This window comes from Terrapene carolina, unplaced genomic scaffold, assembly GCF_002925995.2.
Source record: "Terrapene carolina triunguis isolate 2854851 unplaced genomic scaffold, T_m_triunguis-2.0 Scaffold423, whole genome shotgun sequence".
Classification (NCBI taxonomy): domain Eukaryota; kingdom Metazoa; phylum Chordata; order Testudines; family Emydidae; genus Terrapene; species Terrapene triunguis.
The window spans coordinates 1,340,376-1,350,485 of record NW_020664774.1 but is presented as its reverse complement, the minus strand read 5'-3'; the positions used below and the strand labels follow the sequence as shown (position 1 = coordinate 1,350,485).

The following is a 10,110-nucleotide window of genomic DNA, read 5'->3' as shown; positions in this document are numbered from 1 at the left end:
CGCTCACCCGTCTCCGGAGCTCGCAATGCGCCTCGCGCGACAACCACTTCCGGGTCAGCCCGCCCTCCTTCCGGCGTCGATGTGACGTCACCAACGGGCCGTTGTCTCCCCTACGCCCCGCCCCTCGCCCCGGGTTGGTCCCGTTTCTCGCCGTTTCCTCTCATTGGCTGGGGCGGGAGCCCCCCGGAAGTTGGCAGTTTGGCCCGCCCCCAACAGGGCCGCACCGGACGTGACGTCACCCCGTGGCTTCGTCCCCAAGGACCGCAGTGGGGGCGGGGCTGGAGTGAGGGCAGGACTTAAAGGGGCAGGACCTTATTTTGGGGTGCGGGCGGAAGTGACGTCATCTCCTGGCAGCCGCTGGCTTCAGCCCATTGGCTACCATGGGGCTCTGGCGTCATGGCAACGTTTAAAGGGGCAGCGCCCGGTTTTCTCAGACCTCTTCCCCCCCACCCAGCGTGACCCCCCCATGGCTCGGGGGAGGCTGGGAAATTCCCCCCCAAATACATCACCCGGGCTCCCACCGCCCCCATCCCCGGCCCCCCCCAGCGCCGCGCCACGTCCCCCCCTCCCCCTTCCCCGGCCACAGCCCCCCCCGCACCCCCCATCCCCGGGCCACGTCCCCCCGCACCCCCCAGCCCTGCCCTGCGCCCCGTGTCCCCGACACCCCCCACCCCCCATTACAGCATCTGGGGGTCACTCCCCCACCCCCCTCTGCCCCCCGCTGGGACAAACTGCCCCTCTCCCCCCCCCCACCTGCCCGGCTTCCTCGTCCCCCCCCCCCCAGAAACCCCCCGTGCCCCGGTGTCGGATGGGAGCCCTCCCTGCCCCCTTTCCTGGGCCTGGTGCCCCCCAGCCCCTCGGAAGAGCCAGTGGCGTTTTAAACCCGGGGCACCCCCACAATGCCACCTGCCCATGGAGGGGGGTGAACCCCAACCCACCCGGGGTCACACCTCTGGGTCCCAGCCCGAGGCAGCCAGATCCCCCAAATTTGGGCTAAGGATGTGGTATGACCCCCTCGTGTTTAACCAGGACTGGTCTTCGTTTTTTGGGGGCCACCCTCTAAGCTGGGACAGCCCCCCCCATCAGTCTGCAGGGCCCCCAAGTTCCCCCAGGAACATGGATCTCCTTAGGACCAAGGGGAACTCCCGACTAGGCAACTCCCCTAGAGTTAGTTCCTTGTTCTGTTCCCATGCCAAGTAAGGTGCCCTAGGGCGGGGATAAGAAGGGGGCCCAGAGGGGCTGTACCCCAGAATAGCCACTGGTGCACCCCCCCCGGCGGACACACTAGCAGAGACAGGTGTCGGGGGCTCATAGCTGGATTGGGGGGACAATTGAGGTCAAATAGCTGGACCTTAAAAGTGACCCCTGCTCTGCCCCAGAGAGAAAAGGGGAAGGGAAAACTGGGGAGCCCCCACGCCCCAAAGAGGGGCAGCAGATTTCCAGGACAAAGGTGGATCCGGGATCTGGCTGATCACAGACAGAGGCGAGCAGGAGAAGGCAGGTAAAGTCCCCGCCCTAGGGCTGGGTTGGGGCTGGCACCGTCTGCAGGGGAAAGGCCCTGTGTCCCATTCCCTGCCCTCCTGAGCCAGCCAGCCCCCGCCCAGGGACTGGTGCCCCCTAGAGGGGAAAGGCCCTGTGTCCTATTCCCTGCCCTCCTGAGCCAGCCAGTCCCCGCCTTGGGGCTGGAGCCCCCTAGAGGGGAAAGGCCCCATGTCCCATTCCCTGCCCCCGGAGCCAGCCAGCCCCCGCCCTGGGGCTGGAGTCCCCTAGAGAGGAAAGGCCCCGTGTCCCATTCCCTGCCCCCGGAGCCAGCCAGTCCCCGCCCTGGGGCTGGATTGGGGCTGGCGCCCCCTAGAGGGGAAAGGCCCCATGCCCCATTCCCTATCTCCCCCTTCCCAGGTCTCCGTCCACATGAAGTTGCACGAAACCAGCGTCCTGGGCTACTCCCGCATGGCGGCGCCCCCCGACCGGCAGGGGCGGCTGTACAAGAAGAGCGAACGCACCAGCAGCTACCAGCGGCGCTGGTGCGAGCTGCGGGGGAACCTGCTCTTTTACTGGGAGCGGCAGGGGGACCGCGAGCCGCTGGGGTTGATCCTGCTGGAGGGCTGCACCGTAGAGCTACAGGAATCTGCCACGGAGCCTTTCACCTTCAAGATCTCCTATACCCAGGGGCCACTGGGCCACCGGGCTTACAAGATGGCTGCTGAAGACCAGGCCTCCATGGAGGGCTGGGTGCGGGCTCTGAGCTCGGCCAGCTTCAAGTACCTGCAGGCCCTGTTGACAGATCTGGAGGGACAGTACTGGGCCAGCGGGGCCCTCAGGGCGATACCACTGGAAGAGAGGGCTGCGCAGCGCAGCCCATTGGTGTCAGAGGTGGGATTGCCAGACTTTGAAGGGCTTCACCGCCAGTTCGGGGAGGAGATGATGAAACTGAGGGCGAGGTGGAGGGAGGGGAGAGCAGGAGGGGACCAGACAGCACAGGGGGACCTGATTGATTTGGAGTAGGGAGTAGGGAAAGGTGGCGAGCCGGAGGGGGTAGGGAATCCACATTCATTGCCATCGAATATAGGAGAAACTATGGGGAACCAGGGGTGGGCAAGCAGGGGCTGCATGTTGGGATTAAGGGGCACCAGCCTTGGTGGTCTGGGGTGACTGGGAAATGGGGATAAAATATTTGCCAAATATTTACACTGTGAAGATGCCTTTACAATAATAAAATTGTTCTAGCCAGGCCCTGGTACCAGCCGTGTGAATTCACCATTTGGTCACATCCAGCCAGCAGCAGGGGGTGCTGTGGGGAGGAGGGCGGGGCGCTGGCTGTGGGAGGAGCTCCCGGCTACTCCAGTCCCGCCCTCTCCCAGCAGGGGGTGCAGTGGGGAGCTGGAGCACTGACTGCCAGGGGATAGCGCCCCCTGCAGAGCCCCCCACCCTGCTCCATGCGGCACAGCGCCCCCTAGCGCGGCACCGAGGCATTGGGGTCAGCTCTTAGGTCTGAGAACGTCCCAGTTCATTTCAGCCAATCCCCACCCGCGCCGAAGGAAGATCTCGTGCCACGGAGATCAGCAGAGGAGGAGACGCTCCATCAAGGCCCACGTAGCCTGTATCCACCTGGGGCAGGATCGTCCCCGTCTGTCCCTCCAGACTCTAGCTCTGACCTCCAACAACGGTGCCGCAACCGTTTCTGTTCCAAGCCCCCGCCCTTGGGGATAGTACCCAGTCCCCCACCGTCCTCTCCGAACCTACACAAGCACAGAACTTCCCGGCGTTGTCCTCCCACAATTCACAGCCCGGGCCCTTGTGGACACCGCTCGTCCACCCAGTCAAGATCTCTAACCTGCTAGACCTTGTTCCCCACCCACAGAACCCAGGAGTCCTGGTTCCCAACCCTCCCTCCCCCACCCCACTGTAACCCACTAAGCCACACTTCCCTCCCAGAGCTGGGGACAGAACCCAGGAGTCCTGGCACTCGCTAACCTCACACAGTGACCCTTAAGGAACTGAGACTCACAACTCAGCAACCCTCATGCCAATGGCCCAGAACAACCCCAGCCCCAGGACCCAATGACCCTCTGTGATGAAGTGGGGGGGTTTCTTAATGGGTTGTCTGAATACTGTGTCTCAGTTTCCCTCACATGCTGCATGATTAACCAGGTGGTGGGACAAGGGCATTTGCAGAGACCCCTAGAGGACCAGGTGCGAGTGCCCCTAGCTGCCTGGACCCAGCCAACGGACAATTTGTTTCCTGGCAGCTGATGAGTCTGGTCTGGGCAGGAAGCCAGCCAGTTCTGACCACTTGGAGAACAAAGCCCAGGAAGCCAGCCGGTTCTGACCAGTTGGAGAACAAAGCCCAGGAAGCCAGCCGGTTCTGACCAGTTGGAGAACAAAGCCATGGGCTGGGAAGCCTGCCCGTGGGACAGACACACATGCAGCTGGACAGGTTTTAGGCAGTCAGACAGCAGCCCCGGGCTCCGGGTCTGACCAAGATGGACTTTGCTGTGATGTCCTGCTCTCTGTGCTAACGATGAATGTTTCTCCGCTGTTCCAGAGGCCTAACAAACCCTTCTGGGGTACCCCCCTGGCTGGGAGTCACTGCTGACTGCAGAAGTCGGGGTGCACGGCCCCTTTGGGGGGTGCACAAGGCTTCCCCAGGTGTCCTACTCAGGTGGACTCACTGCATGGAACAGGGATGCTGAAGGATCTGAGGTCGGCCCAAGGAGGCGTACCCTAGTGTGTGCCCTGGAAAGGGCCCGATTCACGGCTGTTTAAGAGCACCAAGCCTGTTCCCCCGTGACACCCTCAAAAGACTTTCAAGGAACCAAGACCCACAGTCTAAGGACTCTCAAAGACCCAAAGATCCTCCAAGACCCCCAAGCCAACAACCGTCAAAGAGCCATGATCCCCAATCAGCCAATGATTCTCAGAGATCTAAAACCCAAAGGCCTTCAAGAACCACAACCCCCAACAAGCTAATGATTCTCAAAGACCTACAATCCAGTGACCCTCAAAGAGCCAGACCCCCAACCCAATGACCCCGAAAGAGCCCAACGACCAAAGACCTAGAATCCAGTGACCCTCAAAGAACTGTGACCCCCAACCCAATGACTCAAAAGAGCCATGACCCCCAATCAGCCGAGTCTCAAATGACCCTCCAAGAGCCAATGATTCTCAACGATCCATCACCCGCAACCCAAAGACCCTCAGAGCATTATACCCCCCAATCCAGTGACACCCCCCCAAGAGCCCACGATTCTGAGACCTACAACCCAAATGATCCTCAGAGAGCCACGTCCCCCAACCCAACCATGACCCCCAAAGAACAGCGCTGTGTCTTCCACCAAGTTTGCAATATTTTTTTTTTTTGTTAACCTTTTTAAATAAAGCGACAAAATAAAATCTCCAAGGATGAGGCACGAACAACAGAAAGGGGCCGGGGGGGGGGGGGGGGGGCGGGAATGGAGAAGGAAGGAAAAAGAGGAGAGATGTAAAATGTAAACATCCGGTTTTCTGCCCTTCCTGCCCAGGATGGGGGTGGCATAAAAAGAGAGGCTAGGGATGGGGGGGGGGGGGGGCTGTATCTCTATATTCCAGTGTCTGTCCCATTAAATAAGACCTCATGGCCAAACCCAAAATGTCTGTATACATAATTACAATACCGAGACATATATATAATATATGTGTGTAGAGAGACACGTATATACAAAGGGTGGGAGGGCGAAAAGGGGGGGCTTGTTGGGTGGCAGATGGGAGGGCAGCTAGCGGCATGGTTTGTGGGAGAGGTGAATTGTGGGAATGAGGTTTGGCTGGCGGCAAAGAGCAGTCATGTGGTCTCTTGCTCCAAGGAGCGACTCTACAAGGTTAAGTTAAAGCCATGTCTTGCAAAGAGGGGAAACTGAGGCACAGAAAAGGGGGAAAGTGACTTTGTTGAAGTCACGTGGGCAGGGAGTGGCAGAGCTGGGGCTAGAACCCAGGAGTCCTGATTCCCAGCCCACCCCCCCATCTAACCCACTAGCCCCCACTCCCCGCCTGGAGTCAGGGACAGAACCCAGGAGTCCTGGTGCTGTTTGCTAGCTTTACACAACACAGCAGGGGTTGGGGGGTTCCCAGTCGGTCGGCCCCACCCCTCTCCCACCCAGCGTGGAAGTGTTAGCCTCCCATCTGGGACCCAACCAGAGACCCCTGCTCTCCCTCCAGGGGGCCAGTGGGTGCCCTCTAGTGGTCGCACAGCATACCACAGTCAGAGAGAGAAAATTCCAGTTATTGTAAGGGTGTTTGTTCATGCTTTTTAAGGGGGGGGGGGGGCTGTTGGGTCTGTGGGGACTGGAGTGTGTTGATGGTTGGGGTGAATCACAAATAAGCCAGGGAAGGGGAGGCAAGGAATTTATAAGACAAAAGAGAGAACCAAGGGAGCATCCTTGGGGTGGGGGTATTGTCTAGGGGGCAATTTAATCCCCCCGGGGCAAATTAGGGGGGGCTATGTGGTGCTAGCTGGATACAGTTGCTCCTGAAAAAGCCCCATAGCATCAGCCACTGTGGGCCTTTACTGGCTCCCTGTCCACCAACACTGGGGACTCGATAAAATTTATCACGGCTCTCACATGAAATAAACTTTATTGATACCCCTGTCTGCAAACACTGGAGTGTCGATAAAGCTCATCCCTGCCCTTACATCGAATGCCATGCTCTGGCTGCGAACACTGGGTTGTCAATAAAGTTCATCCCCCCCACTCTTACAGGGAAGAAACTTTATTGACACCTTGTCAGCAAAGTGGGCCACCAATAAAGTTCACCATCTTTCCCAGAAGGACCAAAAGGAGACCATAACAGTGGGCCGCCAGGTACCACACAAGTAATGAACCCCTAGGTGGGGACAAGGAGTGAACTTTATTGACATCCCAGGATTGGCAGGCAAGAGAACAGTCTAGTTTGTCCAACACTGGGCTGTCAATAAAGTTTACTCCTTGCCACAAAAATCCTGTGCTGGGAGATGGAAGAACTTTCTTGTTCTCTTGTCTGCAAGCACTGGGCTATCGATAACGTTTCTCACCTGGCACGTGACTTTATCGACGCCTTCTTGGGAGGTGGATGAGCTTTACTGATGCCCTGTCGGGGAACACTGGGCTACTGATAAATAAAGAAATGTGGTGTTGGGACACGGAGGAACTTATACCCTGTCCGCATACACTGGGCTGTCAATAAAGTTCATCCGTCTTGCCACTGAAAGTCAAAGTAGAAGAACTTTATTGATACCTGTGTCCATCAACAAGAACTGCGTTTGGGGGTGACCAGCACAAAGAGGAGTGCTCCTGCTAGCATGGAGGCAAGAGGATTGCCTCTCCCGAGGAGAGGGGTGGGGGGAGTGTAGGGCTGGAGTGGTTAAATAGTTTAAAGGGGATTCTCCTATATACAGTAAACGGGCTGGACTATTATTAATACAATTATATTCTGGTTAAGACTTGAGGGGGACACGCCCCACACCCCTGGAAAAGCGCTTGGAGGGAGGGGTGTACCTGTTTGTTCCACCGATGGGAGGGGAGGACACAGAAAAGAGGGGGGAGGGAGCACAGTAGTCGTTTGGCTTTCAAAGTCGTTAAGCAGGTCCCCTCCTGGCAGGAGGAAGATTGTGGGGCGCCCCCTGGAGGCTAGCTCAGAGCTCAACCCTCTCTTGTCCTTTAGATTCCAGCTTCCTCCCAGCCAGCGACCCCACCCCCATCTGAGTCTCCCCACCCCTTGGTCCTTGGCTGAATCTGTGGTGGGTTGGAGGCAGCAGGGGCCCCCCCGCTGTCCCGCCCCCACCCCACCCCAGCTCAGAAGTAAGTGTCCTGCAGCACAGAGCCTGCTGGGGGATCCCCGTCTTGCCCCCCATCCTCGGCGCGAGGCGGGGCTTTGGCCTCCTTCCGGCGCATGGAAACCTTCCTCTCTTTCTTCTGCTTGGCCTCCTCCTTGGCGCGCTCCTTCTGCTGCTTCCGCTCCAGCTTCTCCTTCTCCTTCTTCTCCTGCTTCTCCCGCTCCTTCTGCAGCCGCTCCTGCTCCTTCTCCTGCTTCTCCCGCTCCTTCTGCAGCCGCTCCCGCTCCTTCTCCTTCTTCTTCTCCTTCGCTCCCCCCTTCTTGGGGCCCCCCAGCGGCGTGTTGTTCCCCGTGGGGGAGGGCAGAGCAGGGTGGAGCCCTTCTGACACCACCTGGCCCGGGGCAGCGGCTGGAGCGGGGGCAGCGGAGATGGCCAGGATGCCCATGGGGTGGGCAGGGGAGAAGTTGCTCCCCGCACTTGCCCCGCTGCCGCCGCGGGCCGCCCGCTGTTTGAAGCCGGTGAGGCTGAGCAGGCTGGGGCTGGAGGTCAGCGGGGGGTTCATGCGGTGACACTCTTCGTGGATGGCGCGGGAGCCGTGGAGGCGGCGGGAGGGTTTATACTGCAGCTCCCCGCGGGTCTCGCGCCACTTCTTGAGCTGTGTGGCGTTCTCACGCTCAATTAGCGCTTCCGTCACAGGCAGGCTCACCACCTGGGGGCGGGAGGCGCAGGTCAGACATCCCGCGGCACAGTGCCCTCTAGAGAACTAGCTTGGGGTCTGCACCGACCCATAGCGCCCCCTACTGGGTAACCCGCCCCCATCCCCTGCAGCACAGCACCCCCTAGTGCAGGGGTGGGCAAACTACGGCTCACCAGCCGTTTTAAGCCGGCCCGCGAGCTCCCGCTGGGGAGCAGGGTCTGGGGCTTGCCCAGCTCTGGCCAGGGCGCTGGGTCAGGGGCCGCACCATGCGGCTCCTGGAAGCCGTGGCATGGCCCTGCTCCGGTTCCTACGTGCTCCAATGGCCCCTCCGGCGCTCCAATGGGAGCTGCAGGGGCGGTGCCTGCAGACGGGGCAGCATGCAGAGCCGCCTGGCCGTGCCTCTGCGTAGGAGCCGGAGAAGGGACATGCTGCTGCTTCCGGGAGCTGCGTGAGGTAAGCGCCGCCTGAAGCCTGCACCCCTGAGCCTCTCCCCATGCCCCAACCCCCTGCCCCAGCCCTGATCCCCCTCCCGCCCTCCGAACCCCTCGATCCCAGCCTGGAGCACCCTCCTGCACCCCAAACCTCCCAGTCCCACCCCAGAGCCTGCACCCCTGCCCCAATCCCCCTCAGTCCCAGCCCAGAGCCCCCTCCTACACCCCAAACTCCTCAGCCCCACCCCAGAGCCCACTCCCCAACCCCAATTGTGTGAGCATTCATGGCCCGCCATACAATTTGTATTCCCCGATGTAGCCCTCGGGCCAAAAGCTTTGCCCACCCCTGCCCTAGTGCCGCATTGGGGCCAGCACCAACTGCCAGAGGAGAGCCCGTACTCACTCCCTGAAGCACTGCGCCCTCGGGCGTCGAGGCCAGCCTTGACTGCCAGGGGAGAGCGCCCCCTGCTGAGTCCCTGCCCTGCCCCCTAGCGCCGCATTGGGGCCAGCTCTGACTGCTACAGGAGAGTGCCCCCTGCTGAGCCATGGTGGTCTCCCTTCCACATCCTGAACCAGCCAGGCCCTTACTCAGCACCGTCGGGGCGGGGCTCACCTCCTGGATGAGGAAGTCCTCTTGCATGCTCTGAGCTGGCAGGTTGCGCAGCTTCTCCATGGTTTCATACATGCCCTGGCAGCTGCGCAGCTTGTCCACCGAGCCCAGAGCGTTCCGGAGAAGGACCAGGCCCACCCGGAAGACGATCTTCACCCCTGGGGTGGGGGAAAGGGTAGAGAGACTGGTGTGAGTCATGGGGTTTCAGGGACCTGGTGCTGGGTGTCAGCCATGCACACACATGGAGGAGAGCGGAAGTGGGGTCAGTTGGATGGATAGTTGGGTTGGAAGGGACGTCTGGGTTGATGGATTAGGTTGCGTTGGATAGGATGACTGGGTTGGGTTGGGTTGGTTGAGTTGATGGAAGAGGAGTTAACAGATTGGGTTGATACAGTGAGTTGGATGCATGGTTGATATGCGTTGGGTTGATCAGATGGATGGTTGGTTTGGAGGGACTGGGTTGAGTTGGGTTGGATTGGGTTGTATGGAGTGGTTGAGGGGTGGATGGTTGGTTGGGTGCGATGGTTGGGTTAGATGGATCAATGGGTGGTTGGCTGGTTGGGTTGGATGGGGAATGGGTTGGATTGGTCAGATGTATGGATGAGGGGTGAGTTGGGTGGTCAGATGGATGGACAGTGGGTTGGATGGGATAGTTGGATGGATAGGAAATGGGTTGGGCTGGTCAGGAGGATGGATGGATGGTTGGTCGGATGGATGGCTAGTTGGGATGGGATGATGGATGGTTGGTTGGTAGGGTTGGACTGGTCAGGAAGATGGATGGTTGGCTGGGATGGGAGATCAGTTGGCCTGATCAGATAGATGGGATGGCTGGATGGAGGCAGGATGGGTTGGTCACATGGATGGATGGTACCGTTGGTCAGGTGGAGGGATGGTTGGCTTGATGCACAGATGGGACAGCTGGATGGACAGGGAATGAGTTGGGTTGGTCGGAGGGATGGCTGGCTGGTTGGGATGGGACGATGGATGGTTGGGTTGGTCAGACGGATGGATGGAGAACGGGTTGGGTTGGTCAGATGGCTGGCTGGTTGGGATGGGACGATGGATGGTTGGGTTGGTCGGATGGATG

The 10,110-nt window shown here is 59.8% G+C and overlaps 2 protein-coding genes across 2 annotated transcripts in view; one reads left to right on the top strand and one right to left on the bottom strand.

Annotated features, from left to right (window-relative positions):
• The first annotated feature begins 1,902 nt into the window (after positions 1–1,902).
• LOC112118455 (sesquipedalian-1-like) lies at positions 1,903–2,689 on the top strand. The gene has a single exon (XM_029913041.1). The coding sequence runs from the start codon at positions 1,912–1,914 to the stop codon at positions 2,503–2,505; it is 594 nt and encodes a 197-aa protein (XP_029768901.1). The 5' UTR covers positions 1,903–1,911; the 3' UTR covers positions 2,506–2,689.
• Positions 2,690–7,304: 4,615 nt separating this feature from the next.
• Positions 7,305–10,110, bottom strand: part of TBC1D10B (TBC1 domain family member 10B) — a 9,212-nt gene continuing 6,406 nt past the window's right edge. The window contains exons 8-9 of the mRNA XM_024216778.3: positions 9,027–9,181; positions 7,305–7,994 (exon numbers count right to left, since the gene is read on the bottom strand). Of these exons, the coding sequence (XP_024072546.1) occupies positions 7,305–7,994; positions 9,027–9,181 (845 nt within the window). The remainder of the gene's footprint in view (positions 7,995–9,026; positions 9,182–10,110) is intronic.